General features: G+C 43.0%; 1 protein-coding gene across 1 annotated transcript in view; it reads left to right on the top strand.

The window, feature by feature from the left end:
- Positions 1-14917, top strand: part of kcns3a (potassium voltage-gated channel, delayed-rectifier, subfamily S, member 3a) — a 33160-nt gene extending 18243 nt beyond the window's left edge. The window contains exon 2 of the mRNA XM_085996872.1: positions 12265-14917. Within this exon, the coding sequence (XP_085852998.1) occupies positions 12329-13813 (1485 nt within the window). The 5' untranslated portion in view covers positions 12265-12328 and the 3' untranslated portion in view covers positions 13814-14917. The remainder of the gene's footprint in view (positions 1-12264) is intronic.
- Positions 14918-16310: the final 1393 nt, after the last annotated feature.

Genomic DNA, 16310 nt, shown 5'->3' on the forward strand with positions numbered 1-16310 from the left:
TACTTGATCTAGATTAAATTAAGGGTACTGAAATTAAATATCTACCTGTAACACAAAGCACTACAAGTAGTGTAGGCAAAAAGTAGCAACTCCTTCCCCCTCTTCTCGCGCGTGAACTCACCCTCCGGGGTGCTGGCCCCCGAGCTACCCTTTCCCCATGGCCTTGCTGCAGCCCACTCGTTCTAGTGCCTCACTCTGTGCAGATCCCGTTACTATGCTAGCCTCTAAAAAACGTGTAGTGCCAGTATCTGAGCTGGTGTCTGCGGGTGAGAGATGCAGTGACGCGGTGTGTTCTTCCTCCTCCTCTTCTCCCACCTCGCTCTCTACCGTGCCCTCAGGGACAGGCTGCACAGGTTCTTGCTGATTATCTGAAAGCATAAAGGCACAAGAGTCGGGTTAAGGTGAAGGGCGGGGGGCAGGAAGGGAGAAATGCATGCACACAGAATGAGTAGCTGAAAAATGCAAAACGTTGTGGGGTGAGGGGGAAGTAGGATGTGAGAAGAAGGAGTACGGATGAACATACCGTTGTTGTCCCCAAAGCGGTCAATGTCGCCGGAGGCCATGGCGCCCACCACCAATGATTTGCAGCACTCGATTCTCCAGCGCAGACAGTGGTTGGGTGTTGGCTTGTCCCCCGCCTGTGCACTCCTGCTCCCTCCTGTTGTGCGCCACCTTGGCCTGCAAGAGAAAGGAACATGTGTGAGTGAGTGTGGAGCAATGTGTTTGGGTGATGTGCCTGCCCTAGTTGAATAGCTGTCATTGTGTGCAAGGTGTGAGATGTGGGTGTGAGTGTTGGTAGGTAGAGATTGTTGGTGGGTGAGTGCTGGGGGTGCGTTGCTTTGGTCAGTATCTGCAGACTGTGGTTCAGATGTTTGTTGAAGCATTCACTCACCCTGACCACCCATGTGAGGTTGTTAAATTTCTTCCTGCACTATGTGTGGTTCCTGGGGACCACAGTGCTGCCCGAGACATGTTGCGCTACCTCCCTTCACATGGTGTGGAAGACTTGTGGCAAGGGCCTCCTGCCACTTGCTGAGTAGAGCAACGCCTGCCGTCTCTCCACAGTGAAAACCAATGCCTTCAATGCTTCATTGGAGAATCTTCAGGCTCTCTCCCTGGGGCGTGGACCTGCCATGAGCACACCTGGTTCAGTCCTCCGGCACCTTCTCCGGCTTCGGCTTCTGCTTGCTGAGGCAGCTGCACAGCCAGTAATGCTGAGAATGAGGTGCTGCAGCATCAATGAACCTCCCCTTCAAGTAGTGAAGAAAGCCTGTAGCAATGATGAGTTGCAATTAGACTGCGCCCGATATTGGACTCCAATCATTTTATTGAGCAGTGAGCACGAATTTTTCATGCAGTCTAAAGTATTTGCATCTGATGCTAATTCTCCAACTTTTCTACTGACACCATCCATTCCTTGGCTACAACAAATTTCTAGCCCTAAGTTTCTTTAAATGTTGTATTCTGAAGTAGTGTTTTAATGGAAGTTTAAAAAGTGATCTGAGATGATGGGCAATAAAGGTATTGAGGAGTTAGCTTTATTGCTTTTTCCTCAGTGTGTAAATAATAAGCAATTTGTCAGGTTGTCTTGGCAATCGATGAACATCTCAAACCCTGGTCCTGGATTCTCAGCAGGAGGTGTCTTCCCTTTCTGGTTGTGAACAATGAGAGATAAAACAAACAGATACAAGCAGTCAAGCAGAGGTTTTTGAAACAGAATGCTATGAAGCAGTATGGCAGCAAAATGCTGTGGAAAGACTGGAGTGGACGGGAGAACAGTCAGAATTACCTACTTTACTTCAAGTAAGGTGGCCCACTGATGTGGAAAAGTGGGGAATGTTCTTTATTTTGTATTATTAAGGCAAGATAAGTTCTATTGTTTGAACTAGGTGGGCTCAATCAGAAATGTAATTCTGTATGTTCACCTTACTGTGATACAAAGCAACTTATTGGTTCATATCAGGCTTCCTCTCACCAAGTGATGGCTCAGGCCACCATCAGAGAGATTGAAAAAGCACAAGAGTAAAAGACACAAATATCTGGTTCAGATTACAAGGGTACTGTTGTTAAACCCCCAGGTTAAGCTTTCGTGCAAATAAGTAAAGAGCAGTGTGAGTCATCTCCCATAAAATGAAGATGCTCAAGCTGCTTACAGGAGCAACTGAAGTCGTGTTCCCAAGAAAGTACCGACAGTAGACCCAAATATGTAACAATGGCCATTTAACATTTCTGAAACAGCTAATCAGCCATTTAACTTCATAAAAGGTTAAATAATCCAACTGTGGAGTGCAAAGTATTTCTCCTTAAAAGCTAAGTGGAAAGATTGATTATTTTTAATTCACCAGTCCTTGCGCATGTTTGTGTTCACTTCTATCACTATTTTTCTGAATGCAACAATTTTTTTATTTTGTGCTCTTGAAGTTTCCAAAAAAACTTCCATGAGTGTCCTGCTTCTCAATCACAATTGCACTCTCCTGTGCTATCTTGCATTGCCAATTTTTTTAATATAACAGTATGTGTGATGCGCACAATGGGAATAATATTGAATAACATAATAGATAATATAATGAATGATATAACATGGAATGGGACCAGATCGGTGACCCAGTCCATGGAGAGCTGAGTGCCTGAGCAAGAGAGTTAGGTTAAAAACATTCAAAACATCGGATGCTGGCCGTGGTAATGTTGCAGTTGCTGCTATTTGTGGAGCGTGATATGCAGCTGGCAGAGTATAGTTATACCCCTGACAGTGCATCATTGCGGGCTGTACTGCTCTGTGTGTGTATGTTAGGAGAGCACACACCATGTACTATGTTACAGTGTAACTTAATAACAGTGAAACTTAATAATATGAGTAATATATTCTTAGAGAAGTTTGTAATCACCGTTTAAATTCACAGGCATGGCAATTTCCCTGGAGGTTCTCCTGATCTCCTGTTATAATTTCACCAGAGAAATGGAGCGAATGGCTGACAATGGATGTTCCACCAATCTCCCACCGAAGTCATAGTGGGGGATCAGGAGAACCCAGCAGAAATTCAGGGCCACAAATTTTAACACTATGTTTATTTTGGAGGAGTGAAGCAGGAAGAAATGGATACAAGTACAAGATGACAAAATCTCTCTGGCAAATCATCCTAGAATTATAACTAACTCTCAGATGCTGTCTTTTAAAAGTTGGAAAGCATGTTGTTATTAATTACAAATTCTCTTGGGGTATAATGTGACCAAATGTTCAAAGTTAGTCTCATTATAGTGTGTAAGTTTGTACCATATATTTTTACAGTAAAAAATAACAAAATGAAGACAGCATTCTTTAGAAACTGCAGCTGGGGACTGTAAACTAGATTATGGGATCGGGGAACTCAGCATTATAATATAGTGAAGTGGAGGGGGCGTTGGCCCCAGATCTTCACCCTGCAACATACACTTTCCATGGGGTGCTCCTTATACAATAACAACATCGACAGCACACAAATGGACAGCACAATATTGTATTTACAAAATTCCAGAGTTACTTTATCCATCAGTCCTTGAGGGGAACTGCTGAGCAGATTCGTTGTTCTCTGACTCACACTTTACTTTCTTATCTCTTGCAGCTGTGCTAAAATGTTTCCTTTAGTCAAGCTCACTTACACTAGAGCTTGAAACGTTGCTGTGGGATAATAGTATGCAAATCGTTAATGTGTTTGTCTGAAATTCATCTCTCCACTATTTTAGAATTGGATAACAAGGCTGCTAAGATGGAAGGAATGGCAGACAAATGTTTTAAACATCCATATGTTAGTAACCCACGGTGTAATTTCAGGGCCCGGGTATGCTCTAGAATTAAATAATCACTTTTATTAACTCCCTTCCCCCACCTCCCCCCCCGTGCAATTTTGCATTAGTTATTCTTGACTGGCCGACAAACAGTTGTCTTTTCTTAAACGTTTCTAAATTGTTAGACTGCTTGTCCAACATACAGCTCTAGATGAACAGAAATTTTCTTCAATTAAATATTGGGAAGACCGAAGCCATTGTTTTTGGTCCCCACCACAAACTCCGTTCCCTAGCCACTGACTCCATCCCCCTTCCTAACATCTGTCTGAGGCTGAACCACACTGTTCACAACCTTGGTGTCATATTTGACCCTGAAATTAGCTTCCGACCACATATCCGCAGCATAACAAAGATCGCCTATTTCCACCTCTGTAACATCGCCCGTCTCCGCCCCTGCCTCAGCTCATCTGCTGCTGAAACCCTCATCCATGCCTTTGTTACCTCTAGACTTGACTATTCCAATGCACTCCTGGCTGGCCTCCCACATTCTACCCTACGTATACTTGAGGTCATCCAAAACTCGGCTGCCCATGTCCTAACTCACACCAAGTCCCGTTCGCCCAACACCCCTGTGCTCGCTGAGCTACATTAGCTCCCAGTTAAGCAGCACCTCGATTTTAAAATTCTCATCTTTGTTTTAAAATCCCTCCATGGCCTCGCCCCTCCCTATCTCTGTAATCTCCTCCAGCCCCACAAACCCCTGAAATATCTGCGCTCCTCTAATTCTGCCCTCTTGAGCATCCCTGATTATAATCGCTCAACCTTTGGTGGCCGTGCCTTCTATTGCCTAGGTCCTAAGCGCTGGAATTCCCTGTTTAAACCTCTCTGCCTCTCTACCTCTCTTTCCTCCTTTAAGACACTCCTTAAAACCTACCTCTTTGACCAAGTCACCTGCCCTAATTTCTCCTTATGTGGCTTGGTGTCAAATTTTAGTCTTATAATACTCCTGTGCAGTGCCTTGGGACGTTTTACTATGTTAAAGGTGCTACATAAATACAAGTTGTTTTTGTTGTTAAATTTTCTGAAGCATTTTTGACAGGAGCAACAATAACAACTTGCACTTATAAAGCTCCTTTCAACACAGGAGTAGTTCCCAAGGCACTTCACAGCGGCTCAAGGAACAAAATGGATTCTGGGTGAAATCTGCTATTAGGAAGGATGACAAAAGATTGGTCAAATAGGTGGGATTTAAGGAGGAAGAGATAGGAGGAGGTGGCTGGGTTTAGGGAGGGAATTCCCGAATGTGGTGCCTAGGTGGGTGAAGTCACTGGTCCCAATAGCGGGGTTAAGGCAGGGGCGGATTAACGCAACCGTTTACCATGCCCAGGTGCTCCAGACAAATATAGGCCCCCGGTAAAACTCACCATAATGCAGAAAAACTGCATACAACCACTGGATCAAAATATTCTAGCATTTAAAAATACTGTCAGAAGCGGGTGAGGCACAGTCAGCATATTCATTACAATATAAATACTGACAGCAGTGTATAAACATTCTGCGAGGATATTTCTTCATGCATTTTACTATAAATTGCGTTTTAATCGATCATGCACTGGGTGCGGATAGGCTTTGAATGTTCTTGGTGCTCAGGGCCTCAAAAATTCTTAATCCGGCTCTGGGTTAAGGGAGGGGCGATGCAGAAGAATTCGGAGTTTAGAGCAACAGAGAGTTCTGGGGGTGGCGGGGGGAGGGTTGTAGTGTTGGGGGAAGGTTATAGACATAGGGAGGAAGAGGCCTAGGAGAGGTTTAAACAGGAAGATGACAATTTAAAATTTCAAGTGTTGAGGGATTGGGACCCCTATCAGTTCTACAATGATCTGTTAATTGATTGCTCAGATGTGCTCTCTGAGTAGGATAGTGTCCACATCAAGGGGGAGAAATTCTGCTTGCTGTGTTGTACGGATTGATATGCTCATCCTTTGGGGATGGAGGTTACAAGTTTATGAGGCCATTTCCAAGTTTGAAACAGGTTGCCAAAGCTATTGGAGAAACAAAAATTATGCCCAATATGTGTAAAGAGAGGGTTGATCTCATTCAGTGGTTTATGTTGCAATTTTAGCATCCTTAAAGTGTTTATAGATACGCTACCTTTTATGAATATCTCAGAAGTGGTGCCAAAGAGACAAAGTATTTTCCAAGCATAGTGCTACGTCCTATAGAGGCTGCTTTCATGTTTTCAGACAAAGTCTCGAACTAAAGTCTGATCCATTTCAGTTAAGGGAATCTATCATGTCAAGGAAAATAGGTTCTGAAATTCCGTGGGGGTTCTTCGTGGGAGACCAGTGAAAGTCTCAGAAAAATGCTGTATATGGTAATTTTAAGCTGTTTACACTCTTTCTCTGGGGTTCCGCCAATATCCTACCGTAGTTATATATAACACTTTAAACTCAATGGCCTAGAAATCCCATAATGTGTTTTGGTGCTGCCTGCTGATTTAAATAATTGCAGCGCAGATCCTACTGTGCAAAGCGATGTTTTAGGTGATGTGTTCAGCAGGAGGCCCAATTTAGCATGGCTGTAGCGTCCCTGGATCGAGGCAGCGTTGTCTTAAAGCTAAGCTGTCATTTTGGAAAGCAGGCTCAAGCCCTTAAAGGGGAACTGCCTTCTAAAATAAAAAAATTAAAATCATTTAAAAATAGGCAGTCTTTAGGCCTTTGAGCTCAACTGCCTTCTGAAAAAAACATTTAAAAAATAACTGCTTTCTGTACGCAAAAAAATGGTAAAAGTACTTCAGCATTAACACAAATGGCTCAACAAGCCAGGGAAAGGGCACCCAGGGTCTAGGATGCAGCACCCAAGCTTTTTGCAGGGGGTGAACACTGGAAGAGAGGTCCTTTACCCACAGGGCCAGGAGGCCCTCCAGAAAGAAGGATGTGAGACCAGATCACTGAGGCTGTCACTGCCAGCAGTGTTGCCCACGACCTGGCTCCAGTGCCCAAAGAAGTTTCATGACCTCAGACCACTGGTCAAGGTCAGCGAATGTATCTTCAAAAGCCGTCTCCTATCAACTGCATCATTAGCTTCAAACATTGCTTAATGAACGACCCCCCTGCCCATCACTCACTTACCAACAATCTCTACCAAACACAAGGCACACCTCCCATTCCTAACTTCACCTCACCCCCTTGGAGGAGATGGTGCTGGCCATTCTTGGCAGGGGCATAGCTGAGCCCTTGGCCAGCAGCAGGGCTGAAAGAATGCAAGATATGTTATCCTCCTTCTCACATCCCACTTCCCTCTCATCCCACAATCACTTCTGATGTACAAGCTGCGCATGGCGTAAGCATGCATATCTTGCTTTCCCGCCTTCCTCTCACTACAACCCTACTCTTGTGCCTTCCTCATTTCAGACACCCAAGAAATCCAGCCTGCCCAGCCCAGACCAAGAAGATGTAAAGACATGTGTGTCTCTTTAAGAAGCGCTGACAGCGACTCTGCAGGGCTGCTACATGCACATTTTTCCATGTGTAATTAGGACAGGACATTATGGCATGTGGCGACGTCCAAAATAGTAGGCGTGACATCAAATCAGGTGTTGTACACCGATAGATGTCACAATATGCTCATTTAAATTTGAGAGGCGAGCGCTGTAGTAGTAGTAAGGAATTTACTGTTGTCACTGGAGTACACCCATTCCAAGTGTCAACTTTCCAGGTCATAACAAATGCATGACAGTTAGTATCAATGCTCGGAAGTCCTATGGCCCACCAACAGCCCTGCATGTCTGTTAACTGAAAGTTGGATGTTGCTTGGTCTTCTTGACATTGTTAAATCTCTTCCTGTAGGAGGTGAACATGGCACTGACCTGACTGAGCCTTCTTTCACATTTGCCAGTAGATTGTGGGCATGTACTAGAGCACAATATTGTTGCCCTTTTGGTAATTACTTCTTATACAATCACATTCACCATTGAACGGCTAACCATGCTTTTCTGCTGGATTATTTTCGATGTTGACTTTTAAGTTTTTACTCAGCATTCATGAAATGTTTGTTTCTAATATGGGTCAAGTGGCTCATTTCCTGCTTGTTAAGATGCTGGTCTGTCAAACTTCCTGCCCAGCTGTGATTGGGTCAAAACCGTTTACTGAACTTGGGTTGCTGGAAAGGAACTTTAGCATTTTTACCTGTTTGTAAATTCTTTGCATTTGGCAGCAAATCAGTTTGCTCGAGGCTCAAGGCAGTTAAAATGCCCAGGTTACTTACCTGCTCTGGAGCCACCGGGAGCTGACCAGTTAGGATTTTGCCTGCTGAACTGAGCAGGCAGCAAGTACACCTGGTCAAACTGGTGGGGTCCTTATTCACATATGCATATTGGATTCCAATGGCATCATCAGGACCTGACTACAATTTTAACTCAGCGGCCTGAGTGGGAAACCTAGCGAGGAAGTGAATTGGGGTCAGAAGAGGCCCAAAAAAGTAGGTTTTTAAAATGTTTTACATTTTTCTTGTGGGACCAGGAGGAGCAGGAGTATCCCTCTGGGCCCCACAAGAAAATCTTCGACCTTCCCTACTGCAGACTCTCATCCTCCCAATCCGATGGCAAGACCCCTGTGGGATGCTCCTGGCAGCTGATCTCACCACTTACTTGGCACGATTTCCTGCCGCTTCTGGCCAACTTATCACCTGGAATGACTGAGAAGTCAGCTGATGGGATACAAATGAGGCTTGGGAGTTAAAATACCTTGGCCTCGGGTGAGTTGCTAACTCCATCTCAGCCCACGCACTAAACCTGGCCTGGAATTAAAATCAGGCCCACCCCTATTGTATAGGCCAAAGCATTACAAGGTTTTCATAAGTTTCAAATAATATGGCCGGAATTTTACCGGTGCACAGAGTGCGGGTTTGGAGGTGGGTCCGCTGTCAAAATCACAAAGATTAACAAGTCGGTCGGTATCCCGCTGTAAACCCGCCTCCTTGTCAGTTTCCCAAGTGGTGGGTCAGCCAATTTAGATAGTTAAAAAGTAGTTAAGCACCATTTTCCCATGTACTTATCATTTTACCAGGTTTTTAACGAGGTTCCCATAGAGCGGGTATCACGTCAGGTAAGCATGTTGTGTTCTCAGTGACTTTCCATTGCTGTGAATAGGTGACAGCTGCAAAAGTGGTACAAAACCTATAACTTCACAACTTTTCACTTCCCAATCGTAGAAGCTGGAGCCTTCATGATTTGAAACCCACTTTTGAGCTTTATGCAGTTTTGAAGAGTTTGGAATAAACTCTCTATCCAGTGTCACCTCATTGGAACAACCTCTCTCACCATTGACAAATTGCTTCTATCATCTCAACCTCATCTGCCATCTATTTCATTAGCATCGGTGCCCTTGAAAAAATCTCACCTTGGTCCTCAGAATCTTAACACAATCAGCCCCAACACCAGCATCACTGGGCACACTAGCAGCACCAACACTCACACTGCCGGTGGCTCCAGAGCAGGTAAGTAACCTGGGCATTTTAATTGCCTTGAGCCTCGAGCAAACTGATTTGCTGCCAAATGCAAAGAATTTACAAACAGGTAAAAATGCTAAAGTTCCTTTCCAGCAACCCAAGTTCAGCAAATGGTTTTGACCCAATCACAGCTGGGCAGAAAGTTTGACAGACCAGCATCTTAACACACCAACCTTTCTTCGCAATCAACTGATGCTGCACTGGACACAGGGCACTATCACACGTGCACATTGCTGCCCGGGACGCCAGCGATGGCCTCACCATTTCCAGATTGATTTCACTTAACACTGTACACCCTGGCTGCCACATGATGCACCAGGTTGGCACCACCCCACACCAGAACCATAAAGCATCCCAAACCATTCCTTTCACACTCATCACCATGGCGGGGAGGGGACCATTATGTCTCACCATTCACTGGAACTCACTAAGACACTTTCAAAGGTGCACACAAATCTGTCCAAGAACACAAAGTGTTGAAAATAAATGTTTCAATGTTTGACACCACATTAACAGAAAGTTTACATGAACATTGCATAAAACACCCAAGTGGCTACCCTTGTGAGTTGTTAGTTGGTATGACTGGACTAGGATGAGGGGTGGCTAGTGAGATGGGGAAGGATAATATAGATAGAGAGGGATGGGTAGAGGTGCAAGGTAAGTTGGTGTGAGGAAGGATGTGCAGGAGTAGGGTAGGGAAGGCAGAGTGATGGGGATGTGATGAGTGGCACAGCAGGATGAGGTTGAGTGTGGCTTGGCAGTAACGGTTCGTGATCTGCTGAGATCATTGAAAGGTTTGTGCCACTGGTCCTCCTGACAACATCCCTGCTTGTGTCCTCCTGTGCAATGTGCAACCAGGCTGCGTTGGCGTCCTCAGGAGGTCTCCTCCGCCCATTGGAAGGGAAGGGAACCTCCCTGCATGCTGTGACTCCCTCCATAGGCATATGGCAGGACTCATGGGAGAGCCTGGGTGCAGCCGTGCACCTCTGGCAGTGCTTGTCAGTGTTTGCAGCAGCCCAGTGCTATAGAACACTGACAGCACAACTGTCAAAATGAATGTGGACATGGTCCCTTTAAGGAAACCGGCTGATAACGCATAGTCAGATGACATCATCAGGCCCGCTCCCTTTTAATTGGCCGGGAATCTCGCATGGAGGTCTTAACAAGCCCAATCAGGGCAAAATCACTTGGAGGAGGCGGGATGAAGACGGGAGCGAGGTTTGAGGCCGCTGTCTGCTCCGGCCGCACCGGACTTGCTACGGCTGGTGAAATCGCGGCCTATGGTTCTATGAAATTTCAGAAAATGTTCTTTAGCTATATTATAATGTCTCTTGTAATTTAAGAAAGTATTCCATAAAATATTGAATTGAGTTGTGGAAAATGAAGGAATATTATAATGTGCTGATGAATGCAAAAAATTGTGCTTTTCCCCCCAATCATCCCTGTTTTAAAAGTTAGAACTTGGGAATACACAGGACTGGAAAAGACGGACGGGCTTCAACTTGCTGGCGTAAAAGTTTAAGAAATACCTTTCTACACTCTCTAAAATACCCCTTAATTACTTATTTTGCCTAAAACTATCTAGCTCCCTATTAAATTTGCTGTTGCTATCCATTCCATGGACTCCTTGGCCAGTCTGTTCCAACAAATCACCACCCTCTGTGTGAAGTACTTGAATCCAAACTGCTATTCCACTAATCTAAAATATAAACTTGAATGCTTAGAAATTACTGTTGGTGATATCAGTGGGTAAATGCTTGACACACTCAATAGCATTCCTCAATTTTAACGGCAGTGTTAATTCTGTACTAAAATAGTAAACAAAACTTCAACTGCTAATATCACCAACAGTTAATTTTTAGGCTTATATCTGTTTATTTTTCCCTCTTTTTGACAGACTTTATAAACTTTATGTGCAATCATAGATTATGGTCCAAAGGATGGAGCTCTCATCTCCATTGATAGATTGGTTAAATGTTCTGGCAGACAAGCTTTGAAACCTTTTAGCTCATTGGATTCTGGGATAAATAGTTATTTTACTATTAGTCTATCATAAAATCATGCAACAACAACAACTTGTATTTATATAGCGCCTTTAATGTACTAAAACATCCCAAGGCGCTTCACAGGTGCATTATAAAACAACATTTGTCACTGAGCCACACAAGGAGATATTAGGATAGATCTTGGTCAAAGAGGTAGGTTTTAAGGGGTGTCTTAAAGGAGAAAAGAGAGGTAGAGAGGCAGAGAGGTTTAGGGAGGGAATTCCAGAGTTTAGGGCCTTGGCAACAGAAGGCACGGCCACCAATGTTTGAGCCATTATAATCAGGGATGCTCAAGAGGCCAGAATTAGAGGAGTGCAGATATCTCAGGGGGTTGTGGGGCTGGAGGAGATTACAGAGATATGGAGGGGCAAGGCCATGGAGGGATTTTAAAACAAGGATGAGAATTTTAAAATCAAGGTGTTGCATAACCGGGAGCCAATGTAGGTCAGCGAGCACAGGGGTGACGGGCGAATGGGACTTAGTGAGGGTTAGGACACAGGTAGCAGAGTTTTGGATGACCTCAAGTTTATATAGGGTAGAACGTGGGCAGCCAGCCAGGAGTGCTTTGGAATTGTCAACTCTAGAGGTAATAAAGGCATGGATGAGGGTTTCAGCAGCAGATGAGCTGAGGTGGGGCGGAGTCGGGCGATGTTATGGAGGTGGAAATAGGCAGTCTTAGTTATGGCGTGGATATGTGGTTGGAAGCTCATTTCAGGGTAACTATTGAAAGTAAATGGTATGGGAGAACTTCAGTAACTATTGTATATCAGATTACAGGTAAATGATTATTGTATCATGCTTTGATTTACATTCATGCACAATTTAATACAGTTTTTTAATAATGTGGGTACTCCATTGGCCTCAATGTTTCAGAATAAGATAGCAGATGTTTCTTACCATGAGATTTACCTTTTTGACTATATAATGTTAAGTAACAATTGTTGTATTTTAGGTGTAAACTGTCTCTTAATTGGAAATATTAAATGAAAGCAACAAAGCGATAAGGACTTGTCGACATGGTTTACAGGCAGATGTTCGAAAGGACTGCGGCTGATCACGAACTTATCAATATAAACGTGGGAGGATTCAAACAGAGAGTCGACCAGGGTACCCTACTACAGTTTCCTCACACCAGGTTAGGAAAACTACTGAACTGTGACACTGAGGAGGCTATTTTAGAGCTCTGTGATGATTACAATGTTGTGGACAAGGAATATTACTTTGATCGGAATCCCTGCTTGTTCCGGTACGTTTTGAACTTCTACTACACTGGGAAACTGCATGTCATGGAAGAGCTCTGTGCATTTTCTTTCAGCCAAGAGATCGAGTACTGGGGGATTAATGAACTTTTCATTGACTCCTGCTGCAGCAACAGGTACCAAGAGAGGAAGGAGGACGTTGTGGATAAAGATTGGGAGACAAAAAGCAACGAGAGTACTGATTCTTCCTTTGAGGAACTGTCAGCCTTGGATAAAGATTTGGATAAATTTAACAACATTTGGTGTGGAAAAGTAAGGAAGAATGTATGGATCAGGTTAGAGAATCCTGGGCACTCACTCTTGGCCAAACTTTTGGCAGTTTTTTCTTTAAGTGTGGTCCTTACATCCATTGTGCTTATGTGCATTCACAGCATGCATGAGTTCCAAAAATTTGATGCAGATGATACGGAGATAGTTGATCCTGTACTAGAAGGACTGGAGATCGCGTGTGTTGTCTGGTTCACCATCGAGTTCATTGTGAGGTTCGCAGTCACGCCATGTCTAAAAAAATTCTTCAAAAACCCCTTGAATATAATTGATTTTGTTTCAATTCTACCTTTCTACTTCACACTGGCCGTGGAGACAATGGATGAGAACAGCGAGGAGTTAGAAAATGTGGGTAAAGTGATTCAAATCCTACGTCTAATGAGGATATTCCGTATCCTGAAACTGGCCAGGCACTCAGTGGGGCTGCGGTCATTGGGAGCCACACTCAGGCACAGCTACCATGAAGTTGGGCTTTTACTCTTGTTCTTGACAGTTGGGATCTCAATATTCTCTGTCCTTGTTTATTCTGTTGAAAAAGATGAACCGGAATCAGGGCTGCATAGTATTCCTATGAGCTGGTGGTGGGCAACCATTAGCATGACCACAGTTGGGTATGGGGACACATACCCTGTCACTCTATTAGGAAAACTCATAGGAAGCATCTGCATTTTATGTGGGATTTTGGTAGTTGCTCTCCCCATTACTATCATTTTCAATAAATTTTCCAAGTACTATAGGAAGCATAAAATGGTGGACATTGGCCGTTGCAATGCAGAACTTGTAGAAGATTGTTCTGATTTACCTTACATGAACATTCGAGACATATATGCCAAAAATATGCACTCTTTCATAGCTAGTATCTCTTCCATGGTTAGCACCAATTCCAGTGATCACAGCACCATAGATGCCTCTAGCATCCAAGACCTTGAAATCGTTCATAAAACCACAACATGTGAGAACTGTTCAGCGAAATAGAACATTTGCAATTTATTTTATTGTCTAGTCTCACTGCTTTCCAATCAAAGTTGTGTTCTATGATTATTTATTTATTTGTTGCACTTTAAAATACTCAGGGTATTATATGTTTGACACACAATAGCTATTTAAATGATTGTAGTATCATCATGGAAATGAAAGAAGCATGTGAATTCATTTACTGACTTCTACTTTATGCAAGTATACATGTTGTTTGTGTTTTGTCTGTTTCTAAAGTAAATGACAATGCAATAATAAACTCAGTAAAATGAAAAATATATGATAATGATTGTACGCCTGCAGGAATATATGAATTGACCTGTTATTCATTTTTGGAGGGAGATGCAAACCAGCAGAAATTATAACTGCATCAAGTTTAGGAATAGTTTCCATTTCTTAAATGTGTGCAGAAAAATACTGCATGAAAAGAAAGAATACAGAATTTAAAAAAATTATTCTGTACAACAGTTAAAGTAATAAAGATCTTAATATATATCCAGTTAAAGTATCTAGAGTGTTTTGACTACAATAGTGTGTTCTGCATTGAAGATGCTATATTACTCACAATACACAGACTATTACGTCAACAGTTAAAAAGACCAAAAACGATCGTCTCCATATAAAAGTCAACTCAGGAAGTTTTACATTTTTTGGAATTTGCAGCAGAATTCACAATGGTCAAGTCTAAACTTATTTTGTTTTTGAAGTCAACTCACCCAATGCTTGACTTTGGAGTTGGAAAGTTCTAGGAGCAAGCATACTACCATGGGTGTCAGCCTTGGCTCAGTGGTAGCACTTGTGCTTCTGAGTCAGAGGTTGAGGATTCAAGTCTCACTTCAGAGACTTGAACAGATAATCCAGGCTGACACTTCAGTGCAGTACTGTCTTTCAGATGAGGCATTAAACCAAGGGCCTGTCTGCCCTCTTGGGTGGATGTAAAAGGCAGGGCAGGGATGTTCTCCTGATGTCCTGGCCAATAATTATCCCTCAACCAACACCATTAAAACAAATTATTGGTTCATTATCTCATTGCTGTTTGTGGGAGCTTGCTGTGTATAAATTGGCTGCTGCATTTTCTTACACTACAACAGTGACTGTACTTCATTGGGGTATCATGAGGTCATGAAAGGTACTATGTAAATGCAAATTCTTTCAATACGAATCTCCTGATGTTTCAGAAGGAAATCAAAAACTCAGTTCATACTTGGAGCAGGCAGATGAGAATTGAGAATATAGATAGACTTTCCTAATCTTCTCAGTATAGCCTCCTGGGGATTCACTTTAAATGTGGATTATTCTAAGCCAAATGGAACACAATCTCTGGAAGGATGAAAGTGTGAACCCAGCTTAACCCTGGTAAAATAAATGTGATCCATTTTGAAGATGTTTCATTTTTAATCATGAAATTAAAATTAGAAATTGCATAGCCCACTGATCTCAGTGTTTTGACCCTGGTTTGCAGCTATTAGATTAATTAGAATCAGGGGCAAAGGCTGAGGTCAGCATGTGGTATGTGGTTTATTAACTCAATCCCAACAGTAAAAGAACAATTCATAATAGATTACATTTGAAAAAGAGATTTTTCAACAGATGAGCTTTTATAGCTTGATCCTTTACACACAAACAAATGGATTGTGGCATGCAGCAATTTGGTTTGTGGACATTGTCCCTAATCTATCAGAGGAGATGTTCCAACAACAATACCAACAACAACTTGTATTTCTATAATGCATTATAAAACAACATTTGACACTGAGCCACATAAGATGATGTTAGGGCAGAAGAGGTAGGTCTTAAGGGGCGTCTTAAAGGAGGAAAGAGAGGTACAGAGGCTTAGGGGGGGAATTCCAGAGCTTAGGGCCTTGGCAGCTGAAGGCACAGCCACCAATGGTTGAGCGATTAAAATTGGGGCTGCTCAATGGGCCAGAATTAGAGGAGCAAAGATATCTCGGAGGGTTGTGTGGCTGGAGGAGATTACAGAGATAGGGAGGTATTTGAATAAAAAGATGAGAATTTTAAAATTGAGGCTTTGCTTCACCGGGAGCCAAGGTAGGTCAGCGAGCACAGGGGTGATGGGTGAACGGGACTTGGTATGAGTTAAGACATGGGCAGCAGGGTTTTGGACTAAAGGTGCAGGGAGGACGGAAATAAAGTAGAAGAATAGATACAAGCAGATCAAAACTTATTCAAAATGAAGATTACAATTTCTTGCACAAATGGAAGTGCCATTCCTAACATATAGGGTAGATAGAGAGAAACTATTTCCGCTGGTTGGGGAGTCTAGGACTAGAGTGCGTAGTCTAAAAATTATAGCCAGATCTTACAGGACTGAAACTAGGAAACACCTCTACACACAAAGGGAGGTAGAAGTTTGGAACTCTCTTCTGCAAACAGCAATTGATGCTAGATCAACTGTTAATTTTAAATCAGAGATTGATAGATTTTTGTTAACCAATGATATTAAGGGATATGGGCAAAGGCGTGTATTTGGACTTAG

Source organism: Somniosus microcephalus, chromosome 9 (assembly GCF_052327205.1).
Source record: "Somniosus microcephalus isolate GS21.2 chromosome 9, FLI_Smic_1.0, whole genome shotgun sequence".
Lineage (NCBI taxonomy): Eukaryota > Metazoa > Chordata > Chondrichthyes > Squaliformes > Somniosidae > Somniosus > Somniosus microcephalus.